This window comes from Falco cherrug, chromosome 14 (genome assembly GCF_023634085.1).
Source record: "Falco cherrug isolate bFalChe1 chromosome 14, bFalChe1.pri, whole genome shotgun sequence".
In the NCBI taxonomy this organism is placed as follows: Eukaryota; Metazoa; Chordata; class Aves; order Falconiformes; family Falconidae; genus Falco; species Falco cherrug.
In genome coordinates this window covers 11,079,859-11,095,941 of record NC_073710.1, presented here as the reverse complement: position 1 = coordinate 11,095,941, position 16,083 = coordinate 11,079,859, and the positions used below count along the sequence as shown (strand labels likewise).

Here is a 16,083-nt window from a genome sequence, read left to right as displayed (position 1 = left end):
AATGTGTTTTCTTTATAAATCTCGTATATAATACTTACATGGCCATTAGCTATATCAAGTAAGTCACGTAACCGACACCCTCTACTGTGTCTTCTTTCGTAACAAATGCTGTCCTCTAGGATCACATAGTCTGTGCCAAAGGATCGCAGTATTCTGTACACATCCTCAGGAGACCTCTTGGCATACATCTGATAAACCTACAGAAGAAAAGTAAGCTGTAAGACACATTACCGTTATTTCTTTGTTTGCTCTTTCACGATTCCTTTATCATAAACCACGGAAAGAACCGAGATTGGTAATCCATGTGATTTGAATCCAGTATTTTAAAAAAATTAAATGCTTATTCAGTAGCCACTTGAGTTTCCATGTTACGGCTAGGGTGATGCACAATAGCGTTGCTGCAGACTACAGGAACACTGGATGGTGCTGCTGTCTGCAGGAAGGCCTTGGTAGATGTCTGTAAAGCTTTCAGAATGTCTAAGCTATACCTATATATACAGCTTTGTCTGGAGTTTCTCAAGGTCATTTCTACATAAAACATCACATGCTAGTCTGGAAACTGAAGGGAGTATCAGGCAAATTGGGAACAGCTCCATGTGGGTTTAACAGCCCAACTGCGCAGCAGGACGTATGAACACCAACAGCACCCACACCAGCGCAGCCAGACCAGCCTGAGTACCCAGGCACAGTTATTCAGAGGTAACACCAGCTGCCAGAAGGGAGTTAGCATATGCCCCAAGCACTGAAATTACTGAATTCTGCAACTGTATTGAAAATAAGTTAGTTCAATGAGTAAAGCACGTGATGTCATTTGCAATGTGCCAATTGGAGATTGCGGTGTTTTCTGGAATGGAGCCACTGATGTGGGTAAGAATTAGCTTAAGCAATCAGAATACTCTTACCTGTTTTGTTCTCTCTCTCAGATTCTTATCCTCATAATGGGGATGATTAGTTAAGGTCCGTCCAGTGCACAGTTTGACTCCGGCTAATAGCTGCATGCTCCCAGCAAACACTGCTGTGTTTGGAGTGTTTGACCTAAACAAATGTTGATAAGTCTGAGGAAGTCTCTCTGTAAGGGCATCTTTGCATTGCTTGTTACAGATCAGAAGGAAAAAAAAGACTGAAAAAATATTTTCTGCCTCTCCTCTATTCAGGGAGCAACTGTTCAAGCAACTGAAGTTTTCTTCAAATATGAAGCAGATAAATCACGTTAATACTCTCTAACTGCAAATAAAAATTTACTATGCACTATAAGTAAATTTAGGGAAGACAGGATCCTGAAAATTTCAAACTACTTCCATAGTTCATATGTTTCTTGGGTTCATACAGCTTCTGAATATTTGTAGATTTCTGTATCCTAATTCTTTTAATATTTCAAGAAACTTACTGTGACTTACATCTGTGTCTGATATATAAGGTATTCTATACAAAATGTAACCTGAATGCTAAAACTTCTTGCTACTGTCCTGGCATTCACCATTCACTTGGAATGAAAACTTTGTTACGTGAGACAATAATCCTCCTATTATGACAACTGTGGGAAGTCAATTACTAAAAAAGTCACCCCAAATTGCAAAATGCGGGGCAGGGGGATGCAGAAGATGCCACACAGAAATGCTGTCATTTACTGGTACTGTGATCTCATCCAAAATTCAAAGCCAATGTATAGAATTGTTACCAAAATAACAGTCTTGGTATTTCTCAGCGTGGTTTAAATACCCATACTGAAAAAAATGATTTTTCGCTTACCTTCCCCCCAACAAGTTTACCATCTAAAATACATGTAAAGACACAACAGAAGGGCATAGCAAAAAGATAAAAGTAAAAATGCACGGCACCACAGAGTACTTGATCTAGATGAATTAAAAATGGTCATAGTATGCGTAAGTGTTTTCTAGTGCTTAGGTAGGCATATAACCATGAAAATTCTACGAAGACTAAAACAACATAAAGCAGCATACACTAAATCAAGTAAAATGAAATTAGCAAGAAATGTGAATAGTTGCCTAACATCCACATATGGCACCTAGAGTAGACAAGTAAGTGTGACACGTCGGGGTGTGCTTTAGGGAGCCTTTTGAACCTGCAGCTCTGTATTCAGTTGTCTTTAAGATCCATGATTGGCTTGAAGATGTTAAGAGACAAATATTAAACTTTAATATCGCCTTTCAAGTGATTATGCTTAGCAAATGAATTAATAATTACAAACCTTTCCTAAAAATTCTTGCACTGGAAAGTTAATCTCATCTAGGAAGGACAGAGATAGTATTAATAGGCTAGTTTAACTTTACTGATAGGCTAGTTTTTCAGCAGTTTATAAAATCGGTTTCATTTTAAAGTCTGAAAATATTTAAACTCATTTAAAATGTCTTTTTTTACTGAAAATATTCAAAGCTGCAAGTGTCATGAAGTAAATGTTTCATTAAAAGAAATGAATTTGTCATAGAATTTAATATTATGCAAATATAACGGCCCTGACAGGCTGTCAGCTACGACTCACCCGTAAATCTGCAGCAAAGCACAATTCTTTAGACTAAGCTGAAAAGAACGTGGGCTAGATTCACAGAGGGGCTTGGTAGAGCTAAGGCACCTAAACGAAAACAATGATGTTCAAAGCACCTTCAACATGTTTCTGAGTTTATGCCTGGGCCAGGAAACTTCCAGCGCGAAGTCTGCTTCTGTGTTTGTTCTGATTTTATAATGCTCTGCAGTACTTATCTCCTGACTTGGCCTTATCAAGGCAATCCTGCACCTCTCCTTCCTTAAAAGCTCAATATAACACAAACTGGCAGAATGAAACTTTCTTAACCCCCCCCTCACAACCAGTACCAAAGGCAAAACCACAAGAAAACAAGCAAACAAAAGAGGCATTCCCGAGAAACAGCCTGCAGGAAACGGTGATAGTGCCCTCGGTCTGTAACTTACTGGTAAAAATGCCTGTCGAGAACGTAGAAGATGCAGGGCTCAATTCCTCCCCTTTCTAAAAGCACTCACTCTTGCCCGGAAGGGGTGAAATATAGCTGAGCACGTTCATTATTTATTTATCAGGTATTAAGAGTTTTGCCAGCACTTGCTCCTCTTCCTCTACCTTAAAAGCAACGTAGTGACCCTCGCTTAATTTTTCAAAAACCTGGCTTTCATCCCTTGGCCCTGGTTAGAGATCAAACCCAGGTATTCCAGGTGGGAGCAGGCACTGCCCTGCGACTCAGCGTCACACGTCTGAGGTCCTAGCTAATCCCAGCCTGAAGACGCACCCCTGTCCGTATTTCAGTGGGGCCAGCTCGGGCAGCTCCCAGAGCGACGCGTGCCACCACCCGAGCCATCGGAGACACTCCCTCACTCTCTTCCAATGCCAAGAACACAAACCTGACACTGCATTTCACTGGTGTGGACAGACACCTGGAAGCTGGGAGGTGACACAGCTTCACGCAGTGTCTGCCCGCCTTAATTACAGCTCCAAGAGCTGCAGCTGGTGGCTGTTATCGAGCCTTTATCTTGTGGAAGAGCCGCTGGAGGGAGAGGTGACAAGGAACTGGGATCTTCCAGGTGCAGGAGGATCCCTACGTTCCCTGCTGGCTTTCTCGAACAGTCCTACCTGCGTCAGCCCCTAACTGCGTCCTAGGCAGCTAATGCGCTTCCAACCACTGAATGACGCTTCTCTCTTACAGAAAAACGAAGCAATTTTTACAAATGTCTGAACAAATGATGTATAAAATGAAAGGATAATTTGGTTTTATAGCTTTCTGCCAAGCTCCATACCACACTGTCCAACCTGCAAACAATTTATTCTGTACGAAATGTCACTAAATAATGACAAGGACTTACAGGTCAAACTGATTTACATTGCATAATTTAAATGTCATTCCAAGCAGACCTGATGGCATTTTGAACAAATAATCTCATTTATTTTTGAAGCTCTAAGCTTTCAACAAGTTAATTACAGCTGAACTAATAGGTAAACTAAGCGCTACAATACATCATATGAAGCCTTTTTTACCTACACTTTAGTATTGATAGAATTCTCTAAATTCTTAAGAATAACTGATTAAAAATAAAAGGGTTTTACAGGAACTACTTGCACAGACTCTAAAAATGATACTAATTCTTCCTCTTGACTTGCTAAAGAATTATTGTCAGTTGGTTTTAAGGAAGCTCTACAGAAATAGCCAACGTTGCAATTACAGGTTACATCATTAGAAATAAAACGGCTGTTTCTATTCAAAGTCCTCCACAGTTCAGCTCCGGAGTTGGCTTTCAAAGCCACAAAATCTGACAAATTTCAGATTATGCCTTCACTAGCGCCTGGGTGTGATAGGAATCTACAAAGCAAAGGGGTTCTCAAACATGCCACGTTAGATTTTTTTGTTGTTCTTCTTTAAAAGAAAGTCTTTTTATTTGCAGGATGCTCTATCAAATATTACAAGTTAAGCTGCAAATGACAGGCAGTAAAGCATATTCAGTCAAACTGTCATGGTTCTTTTTTTTCCCTCTGGTTTGGAAAGACTGAAAATTGCAAAAATGGAAAATGACAGCCACAAAGAAAAGAGCAACAAGATGCATTTTTGTTAGTCCCAGCCTCTATTTTATGCATGCATATTTTTTTCACATAAAGAAGTGCACCTACATAGCTGGTATACACCTAGTTCTCAGGCACTATCAAGTTCATGCCTGAATTCTATTGACAAATCAGTCAATGACAAAGGATAAGCCCAAAAGTTTAAGAACAGTAATTAAAAAAAAAAAAAAAGGTGTAACATTGCCTTTAAAGTCTGGAATATGTGTCGAATTCAGTGTGATTACCCTTGAAAATCAGGCATGTAAGAGAAAAATTGAAATTTATAGCTGGCTTGAAATTAAAATATAGCCATTAATATAAATTACTAAATGAAAGAGCCACCATTGTAACATGGGCATTCCATTTTTGTAACCTTATAGAAGCTTTTGGAAATTTGTGGGGTTTCCACTAATAAAAAAATTTGCCTGCTGGTCCCCCACACCTGATTCAAATACAGTTGACGTACAACTATACTCTGCCAAATCTCAGTCTCAGTTAACTTTTCCACTGTTTTGGCTGTTGTCTGAGATTTCTAGGAAGTTTTTCTACAATTTTTGGTAACTGCTTATGAAATATTCCACAATTCTAGATAGGTTTCCCCTTTAAAGGCAGAAGACATTGCTTCTTAAACACTTACCAGAAGTAAAGAGAGTAGGGAAGTTCACGCTATTGATTTGCTCATTCTACTGATATTCTTCCCCATCCCACAAATGAGCATGTTGTTCCTGTTGTCTTAGGGAGAAAGACCAAAACTAAGAATTTTAATATACCTCCCATCTGGGAACACAGCTGTGAACTGTCCCTGGGTCACTGGCAGGACCTTCTTGACTTTTTTTTAAATAATTTATTTATTTTAAAATAAAAGCTAAGAAAATGAGGTGCTAGGTAGGAAAAAGCAAGAGACTGGGATATGCAAGATCATTATATAAAAAAATCGTGCACTGCAATAGAAGCAGTCCAATACTATCCAGTAACTTTACTGTAAAGATATAAACCAGTATATCTTCTTGAAAATGCTATGGTAATTTTAATAAGGGGAAGAGTGAAAAATACATCTGCGGACACTTCACAGTGGACAGACTAATAGTTGGCTATTATTCAGACTGTGCATTTGGACAAGTTAATATGATTTAGATCGAAGCAGACAGAAGGGTTTTCTTGTTGTGGAGAGATTGCAAGACAGATGAGTTTTTCCTAATTCACTGCTATACATGACAAATTAGAGTTTCTCATACTGAGTTTTAATAATGAATGATTAGTTCCTGACACCAACCTTGACAGATCATTAACTACAGCAGAACTATCAAGTGTTAGTACAGTAAAATATTTTTCTTACACATCAAAACTTAAGAAAATCTGCCCCACTTTGAGAAACTTACCATAAATTTTGTTGACTTCTATTTAAAGCATAGATAATTAACTCTTCTTTACAGCAATAACATTCCTAAACACAATAAATTCTAAGTAGAAAATTTCCCTCTGTAATTGTCTGTCATGACTTAAAATGAAAAGAGGACAAGCACCAGTTTAGCATTCTCAGCACTAAGAACATATGAAAAATTATTCTCATCAGCTCCAGTCAAATCCAGTTCACGGCTGGGAATAACTCCACATGCATATTTTATGTATAAATCTCTATATAACTCTATATATTGTACACAGGAGACCTGAACTATCAGACATTTACCATCTTTTAATAAAACAGTAGTGCTAAATGGAACTGGCTGGCAAACATTAGTCACCAAAACATGTCAATATGGCAGCAAAGATTCTAAATGATGGTAAAAAACATGGCCTGCTTTCGAAATAAGTCACTGAAGGTTTGTAATATATTCTACTTCTAAATTACTCCTTCTAGTTTATGCGTTAAAGAAATACAGCACTACAAAGTGTAAAAATGTTGCTATGGGTAGAACAGACTGGGCAACTGGTTTCACTGAAGTTCATTGCATATGAAAACACAATCAGGGCTCTAAGGAAATACCTCAAATAGATCAATTTTGAATGTAGTAAATTCAGATTTACTTTCAGAATGTTTTCCTCCAGAACATGAAACTGATTTTTTTTTATAAAAAAATCCTCTTTGTCAGAGTTCCAAATAAATACAAGTCTCAAAAAAATCTCTGTTCAGAACTTAACCTGAAAGTTTTTCGTTTTACTCTGTTATAAAGAACATATCTCTTAAATTCACAGTCCTCCAGAGAACTTCCTACCTGGCCCTTTTTCTCAGGATCTTCTACATGCAGTATTCCAAATCGTTTCCACCTAAAAAATACCTTCCCATGCTCTGTGAGAAAGTGGAAGTGATGAGGTGGGGCTGGACTGATTAACTCATATCCTGAAAGAGACTCTGCACCTGTGCTTAGCCGTGGTGAGTTCGAGTTCAATTACAATTTTGTTTATAGTTTAGAACACATGCTGGGATTAATTCTAATAAGTATAAAGAACTTAGATTGTTTCAAAGTTCAAGAAATAGACTGTAGAATACAGATTCTCCACACCTACAACTATACAGCCAATAAAGTTGAAAAGGGAAGGACATCAGGTTGGTGGGAAAAAACAAGAAATAAAATTATTTCACAGCAAATATCTATTAATGTAAAGAGGTAGCTATAATATGATGAAAGAAGCCTGACACCTCCAATTTTACCTCTTCTGGCTGGGAAAACTATGTGTACTTATGGGAGCAAATAGTCAGACGCTGGTTCCATGAGGCACATGCAATACAGCAGCATGACACTGAACCAGAGCAGCCCGGGGGACTGCACAGAGCTGTTCTCCACAGCCGTTAATATGCTAATCTCCTGATAGCCCATTCATCCTTAACTATCTCCATGGGTCACCAGAGTTCACTGATGAGCTGTGACAAATAAGGAGAACACTACAACTAAGAACATTAGATCTACACAAATAGCATTTAACTTTAAAAAGAGTAAAAATCCTCTTACTTAATCCAGTTCATCAGCTCCACAGTGTCTGGGTCATAGAATTCTCTCAGCTCTGACAGTTCATCCATTATTCCTGGCCAGAACTATAATTAAAACAAACCAAACCGATGACAGAATGAACAAAACAAGTTCTGGACGTTGAAATACATTATTTCCTCTTAGTCAGTAATGATCTTGTCCAGCTCATGGATAACTTCCAAGACATAAGCATATCTACCCTTCCTAGGACGGACAGGTGGCTGTCATTGCGGTGTGAGTACACAGTTTCAGAATTTGAGATCTGCAGCTCCCAGCAGATGACCAGAAGGAACAGAATCACCAGTTATAGCGGTTCTCAGATACACAGCTCACAGGAGGGTTCCAGAACTCTGTTAGTTAAGATCAGTTTGTATCTTAAAATTGATGGGAAACTACACGTTGCCACCAAATAGGACTGCTGTGCATTGTAGCTACTTTACAATGAACCACTTCAGCTCCCTGGACTATAGGACAAATGTTAATGTTTTAAGTTATTTCTTGACAGACAAGCTTTAAGAAAAGGAACTAGATAAAGGGGCATCATGTAACAGTTCGATACGTAACAGCCAAGCCATTAAATAATGCCTATGATTACAGGAGAAGAAAAGGCCCCAGGAATTAACGTTGTTTGGAAAGGCAACTTGCAAGCAAATAAAAAAAAAAAGGTAGGCGATTTGTATTGGAAGTTAAAATCATCAGATGTGCTGTGGATGCCATTAACGGCATTTCAGAAGTTAAATTAAGAGAACCACTGATGGGAAAAAGAGAAGTATGACTGAACAGCAACATCCAAGAGTCTATTGGGGGGAAAATGTTTCAAAATTTACTTAAAACGAAGAATACATAAATCGAATCCAGACAAGAGAAATAAGGATTGAAATTTATTCTGAAGAGCTTAACCCTCCCCAAAAAAGCTAACAGAACACAGATTTATTTAAGGATTTCTTGTTTAAGATTGTGAAGCAATTAAGAGATAATGACAATGCTAATGACTAACTGATTGCTTTGCATCAGTCTTTACTACAGAGGATGTTGTGGCAAAGCGTATTCCACACCTACCCTCTTTAGATAATAGGGATTGCAGGCTTGCAAAGTGAAATGTCACAGGAAAAAGTGTAAGAAAACCCACCCCATAATCTAAAAAGCCATAAATCATCCAATTTAGATAATACCCATCCAAGAGTTCAGAATTAATTTGAATGTGATGCTGCTGAGCCACTTAGCAAAATATGCATTCTTTAACTAAAACTAATTACGTAGGAGGACTGGGTAGCAGGAGATACAATTGGGCCAATTAAGATACTTATTAGTTTAACTGTTTACCTGATACATTTGTTAAAGTAATACTGGCTGGTAGGTTGAGAAACATCTAAAAGATAGTTATGGCAGTATCACAACCTTACAGTTTTGGGAAGTACAGTAACATTGTAATAGACACATTTCTGCTCTTCAGAAGAGCTCTCAAGAGATTAGTAAATAAATTAAGCAGCTGTGAAATGAGACTGTAGAGTCTTGTAATGAATCAAAATTTCATCTCTTCATTACTGAATAGCTAAACATTTTGAGAGTCGGGAGTCCTTCAGGGTGGAGACAGAAGGAAACGGTCTCTGCTTTGCTTCTAGATCATGCTGCAAACTACCGAATGCTGGGATTATCATATGGCATTAACTAGTCTACGTAGGTTTTTCAAGTCACAATATCACATTATTGCAACTTCTGAGTCAGTACAAGCAGTTTTCACCAGTGGAAAATCTTGGTAGTGGGGCTTGCTACTGCTGCATTTAGAAAGAGAATTCTGAGGTAGCAAGATTTTCAGATAACACCGTATTTAATTAGTCAAGTCAAGCAAAAATTGAAGAACTTCAAGAATTCCAAATACAACAGAATAACAATGAAAAGGTAAATAAAAAGGAAAGCACACAAAAATATGGACCAATAGCACTGATATCACAACTCTGTCTTGTAAATACAGTATATGTCTGATTAAGAAAAAGTGTCCTGTGACAGAAGAAATGGATAAAAAGGGATGTAACAAACTGTTCAGAGCACGGAGCGGTAAGTAGAAGAGGTTTCCAACTCGTAATGTGCTTGTCTCTGCAGTCTAAGTCTTCAGGAGAAGAAGCCTGTTGTCAACTAGCTTAAAGAAGCAACACAGGGATTTCTTTCTGGACTGGAAAAATCTTAAGGACTTGTAATTTCCTAACGGTTTCAATGCTTGCATAGGAAGAGGTAATATGACATGTTATTGCTGACTTGCATCAAAACCCAAAAGAAAGTCAAGAAAATAGAAAGCTGGCATACTCTAAACTGGCAACAGGGAACGTTTTTCCTAAGGTATGTAATTACTAATTGAAAAATATCACTGAGACCAGGAATCTACAAAAATTAACGAAATAAACTCTGAACTTGATGACATAACTAAAGAAAAAAAATTCAATTATTAGGAGATTTAGGTACTAAGATTGTTGTTTGTTCCCCCACCCTAGCTTCTTGGTGGATGTAAGACAATTTTTAACTTTCAGGAGTAAAATTAGATCTTTTGTGAGTGAAAACATTATCCCAGCTCTCTACATTGTAGAAAGATTTCAGCCTTCTCTTTCGCACTTCTTAGCCCTCTGGCTCATGATCATGGATTTCATTCAGTATAACAAAATACTTAAGTTTTTCTTATTGAATGTCTGATGTACTTTGCATTTTCAGTGTACTTTGATTTACTAATAGTTACTATCCCCAAATATGTATCTTGAGGACATACACTTGACAATTTTTAACTCAATGGCTGTGATAAGAACCCAGAGATGTTTAAAAGCTTGCCACTTTTCCCCTCAAAGTCCACAGTTAGACAACAGTGCTGGCCACAAACGTGGATGTGCTGAACAGTCCGCTGATGATTATGAGAGTTCAGTACTTCTCAAATACAAGGACACTTATTCTGAACTCAAAAAGCGTCAGCATTAATTCTCTGGCCTCTGAGCGTAAGTGAAAAGCAAGTACTACTAAGTTATTTATAGTTACTGTTGGCCTAAGATGAAAATTAAGAATCTCCTTAGAGAAACAGGATTAGGCGTTACAAATAGAAATAAACATGACCTTTTCTTTTGTCATTTCTTCTACAGCCGGCCAAGCTTACTAACTTTAGGTTTAAAGCATAAATACACACAGTACATACAGGGAGCTCTTCAGTATAGCATATGTCGCACTATGTGCTGCAATAAATGTATGTTTGTAGCAAAAGGACTCGGCCATGACGAAGATAAAAATGCAGTTTGAGAAATTGTATGAATGGATACCAGCAAAGAAAAACCAACACATCTGGTAAAACTATTATCTATAGACTTGATGAAGCTCAGGAACTAATTTTAAGTACCAACAATTTCTTTAGGAATGACTGCCATGCAAACACAAACTGATGGGTATTATTCTGTTTAGAAGTTAAATGCAATGGACACAGATATAGTTGAAATTACTTATAAAGTGAAACAAATAATATTTTGTACCGCATTATATATGTGTTATCTGCAGTACAGCTGAAGTATGCATGGAAATACTTGTGCACTTTATTTTATCTGAAAGATCTTTGCACTATACTGATGAAGAAAACCTGTGTAAATAGAAATATAGATGTCTTAATAGGTCTCAAAACATACCTTACCTGAAATCTGAAATAGCTAGCATTGGAGCTGCATCTCTATCTCAATAAATTATTGTTCAAGTGGTGCATTTTGGACTGTAGTAACCACATGCCTCAAAAGAGGCTTTCATTAGCTCATTCAGGATTAGGTTAATAATCCCATAAAACTCCTATTTTGAGGAATGGCACTAATGAATAGTGCTTCTGACAAATGTAACCATAACAGTTAACGAAATACAAAATTGCCCCACTACTAGTTCAAGAAAACTAGCCGTGATGACAGTTAACTTGGTGGTGAATATGCAAACTGCTCCTCACGCAATCTGAGCAGTCACAGTGCATGAACAGATAAATTTTTATCTGGAAAGGAGAAATCTATCTGCACTGTTGGTTTGTTTCTAAAGGTTTTAGAGAGAGAATATGTAAACACATTCTCACAGAAGCAATCGATGCTTTCTGGATCTCTGTAAGAATTTTTATTCTGACCATTGCCAGTGAATCTGGTAAAAAGTTTTATCTGTCTGTCAGGTGGGCTTCTTTCCTGAAGGCTCATGAACTCCTACAGCTTTGCAGGAAAAGACACACACACAGATACCCATTCCTCTCGTAGATGAACTGCAAGAATAGAGAAGTAATGTATTTCTTTATTCCCACTAAGCACTTTGAAAAATGATATTTTTAATGTCAATAAAAAATACTTCCTGTATTTAGAAGAAACAAACTATTCTTTTCAGGCAGTCTGAGTACAAGTAATGACTGACCTAAAGCCTATGAAAATCAGTGATTTCTGTGGACTTCAGCATTTAATCTGACAGGATTTAGGAACTTCGTATCTGCTTATGAAAAGTGGGAGGAAAATTATTCCGACTTGACTTGTCACATTAGACTATCAGAACGTCATGCTCTTGACATCAGAAATGTCAAAAGAAATGGCATTGTTTCTATCATTTTTCAGAGATGATGAAAATGGTAAATGACATTCCTAATGAGCATACCAACGGGGGTAGGGGAAGGAATCCTAAAAAGTCTTCTAGCAGAACAATAAGAAAATTTAAGTGGAATACATCAGTGTAACTTTACGAAATAAACAGTTACAGTCTTTTCTGACTTTTCGTTTCACTGTTTTAAAGGGGGGAACAGATTTTCAGAGTGAACTCTATTAGCAGCTTAACTGTTGTGCTTTACTACTGCCTGTTTAATAATGAAATTCACCTTGAGTTTCTCTGAAGGTAATTGTTTAACAGAAATATTCTCATCTCATCCTAGGTATTGCAGACATAACTTCTCCATCAAAGCAGCATCTGAATTTTTTGTCTTTGTAAATACAGATTAAAAGAATGGTATGCCTGTTAAATTAATGTTCTAAGTCTCACTGCTATGACAGACTAACAGACTAATAATCTTGTAATGTTATTATTTTAAATGTTTTATGTATTTCCATTTAAATGTTTGACCACAATAATAGTTTGTTTCTGGGACAGACTGAAGATAATCTAAGTACTTAACTAGTGTAAACGTTTCTTTACTTTAAAACATACGAGATGAGGCACAGCAGTACAGAATGTTGTGATTATTTCTGCTCCTACAATGAATCACTACACAATTTCACAATCTGCATCTTATCTGCAACTTAGTTAAAACCAAAACAGGCAACTTACATTGCCATAAAAGTATATATTTAAATAACACCTGATAACTTACATATACGGTCAGACAAACATTTGTCTCTATGAACAACTACTTTGGAATAAATGAGCCCAACTGATCTTTTACATACAGTTTCATACGCATAAAGGTACTTGCACTTCAGGTAGTCTATCTCACTTTTTAAAATTCAGCTACAAATCTGGTATGCAATTATTTATAAAACAACATCCCTTTATGAGAAAAGGAAAATTCCATGCAACTAAAAAAAATGCAAAAATGTTGAGGAAAAAACCTCTTACCTTATATGAAATGAATAGTAATGTAATTATTGGTATAGAATACTTGATCACATGTGTCTAAAAAATAATAAAAAAAATATTTGTTATTCTGATGATACATTTATTTGGATAGAGTTAATGTTAATGTATTGATATCTGACATATTTATCATGCAGTGGAATTTACAGTTTGAATTTTAAGACCATATTCTGATTATGTTTTCAAGTCAAGAAAACCCATCCACAAGAACAGACCCACCACAAGTGATGGATTTATATCTGTATACTTAAATCTATCTTCTACAAAGTGGAAAACACTGCATCATTCAGTATATAGACTGTAAAGGTCTTCTCAGACCATTGGTCATTTCTTAATATGGTAAGACTTTTTTTAGTAAAATTGTGGTTATTTTTCATAGCCACATCTATATTGCCATCTAGTGTATTCAAATGGAATTGTTTAACACATAACCCACTAGAAAATACATTTTTACCAAATTTATATAAATATACTTCAGAGATATCCAGTTTAAGAGGACTACAAACAATATTAATTTCAGATGTCTTATAATTCTGAGTCTTGATTTGGTTTAGATATGGAGCAAAACCAAATTACATGAAATGCTGTTAAGTATAGCGCTAACCCTTTGCGATGTGTAGAGATGAATACACTTCAGGATAAGTTTCCATACTTCCGTACTGCACAGGCCAAAAGATGCAAATACACACATGTGAGATATCCAGAGATACTTCATTCTGCAAGAATACAGACAAATTTTTGCTGATCATCTGGAGCTCTGCTAAGCCGCATTGATGACGGCAGTTATGTTATGGAAATTCTTAACACAGTTTTGGACTTTCAGGAGTCTGAGATAACAGAGTAAAAGGCTGACTTTGCACTTTGCTATGTGCTCTTGAGAACATCTCTGCTCCCAAAATTCTACATGTTCTTTTTTGGCAGAACTTTGGGAAATGTCCCAGTGTACAAGCAGAAACACACCAGGGAGAGAAGGAAGGTTCACGATCCTATCAGCTTGTGGTCACTTTTATAAAAATATACTCAACCATCTAAAAAAGCCTTTAGTAGAATTTAAAAACATCTACCTCATTGTGCTTAATGCCAGACATCCAAAAAGAACTGTGTGAATTAAGTTGTAAGCAGCATCAGGCTTCAGTATTATTGTGCATTCTTCCATTTTTTCCATGAACTGGACTCGATTTGAACCACTAATTAAACAGAACGGGGAAAAAAGTGTTACATTAAATTCTGTAACATATTTCATATAGTTATCTGTATTTTAAAAAGGATTTAATCCTTCTGATGCTAAAGGGCAAGACTACTGCTATTAGTCCACAACCTTCTATTGTATCTGGGATACAATGAGGCCTGACAGCACCAACTTGATGCAGCAACAGGTATTTATTTTCTTGTTTAGTTTTCTGGAAATGCAATGGGTTTAAACAAGCTGGTTTAGCAGAAAGGCATTGGTTTATTGCTTGAAACAGCTGTTCCCACAGGGTTCACAGTACTTTTCATCAGAGAAGAACTTAACTGTTTTTGGGGGGGTTGCTGGTATATCTGGATGCTACTAAAGCCATAGATTAGAAGCGACTCTACAGAAGAAATGTTGAAAGGACTGGTCATTGCTTGATGTGGCTGGTCCTGTGAATGTACATGAAAGGCTGATCAAAATAAAGAAGCTGCTTAAATGTGTGGGGTTTTCTCCCGTTTTTTCAGGTGGGGGATAATTGAGATAACTGTGCACTGTGCAAGATTAGAGTAATGTTTGGGATTACATTTAGGATTAGAAAAAGTAAGAGCTGCAGAGCCTTTTGTTTGTTATTGAAATTGATTAATGCAGAATTTTTGAAGAGGCTGGTTGAATAGTACCAAAATGTTTTTCGGATTACTATGACTTCACAGTTATCATAACACTGTTTCAGAATGTCTTTCATCCTCTCCCTACCCACCCCAATCCCCCTTTTATCCCGTTTTCCATAAAATCTACAATGAGTGGCATTAGCTACGTAACACTCCTTGAATTTTTGCTTAAACAAGTTTTATATCACTCCTAACTTTTGCCCAGGTTGTAAATGTAGAAGTGAGAGGTCTATAATGGACCATTTACTTTTTTTTTTTTTTTAATAGCGGTTCAGTGCTATTTTCAGTTCATTGATTTTCTTCTAGTGTTCTGCAAACACCTCCAAACCCTACAGATTAGCTATGAGAACTGGCAGCAGTGATGCACAGTTGCAGTCTACTCCTCCACCACTCCTGCTTCTTCACACAGATCACAGAGCACAGACTATTCCAAGCTCATTTTTGGGCAGTTTGAGGATACCACCAGGGGAATCTTTGATTGGGAGTCCTTTGCACAAGGAAAATGGGATGAACTAAGAAACTAATGTTGTCTTCTATATAGACACCCTTCCCCTGCTTCCCCCTGCTCCCACCCCAGAAAATCCAACCAACCCCACACATACTGCAAAACTTCAACACACAGAAGAGCTTGAAGGAAGCTACAGAAGAATGTTTCTTTAGGTCTCGTTACATCCTTCACATTTTTAGCTTTAATAGGAAGTTAATTATTTTGTCTGATCTATTACATGTTCTACTGTTTCCTCAGTATCTGTGCAAAGTAATACTGAATGCTGCTGATTAAACTGCCAGCTCCTTAGCCTGTTGAAAAAAATTGATTAAAAAGTCAATCATTTAAAAAACATATTTTACCTGAGGTTCCGAAAGGCAACAATTATAGCTGCAACTGTCATAAGGAAGAGAACAAATATGTAGATGTAAAAAAGTAACGTATCCGAGAGTCTTGAAAAAGTATTTAATGGTAGTAAACCAAAAGCTTCTTCGCAAAGATACAGGTTAGCATCAAAATCTCTGAAGAAAAAAGAATAAACCCTGTCATCATGTATTTCATAACTTGATGTCAAAAAGGACCAAAGTCTCTCTTTTCCCAAGAAATTATAAAGCTACAGTTGTGTAGATTATTATAAA

The 16,083-nt window shown here is 36.9% G+C and overlaps 1 protein-coding gene across 4 annotated transcripts in view; it reads right to left on the bottom strand.

Moving 5' to 3' along the window:
- DPY19L3 (dpy-19 like C-mannosyltransferase 3) overlaps positions 1–16,083 on the bottom strand; it is a 37,557-nt gene that overhangs the window by 4,121 nt on the left and 17,353 nt on the right. For all 4 annotated transcript variants that reach the window (XM_055726604.1, XM_055726603.1, XM_005444618.4 and 1 more), the window contains 7 exons: positions 15,808–15,966; positions 14,181–14,303; positions 13,721–13,832; positions 13,099–13,155; positions 7,504–7,586; positions 903–1,035; positions 39–197 (listed from right to left, as the gene is read on the bottom strand). In XM_055726604.1, the coding sequence (XP_055582579.1) occupies positions 39–197; positions 903–1,035; positions 7,504–7,586; positions 13,099–13,155; positions 13,721–13,832; positions 14,181–14,303; positions 15,808–15,966 (826 nt within the window). The remainder of the gene's footprint in view (positions 1–38; positions 198–902; positions 1,036–7,503; positions 7,587–13,098; positions 13,156–13,720; positions 13,833–14,180; positions 14,304–15,807; positions 15,967–16,083) is intronic.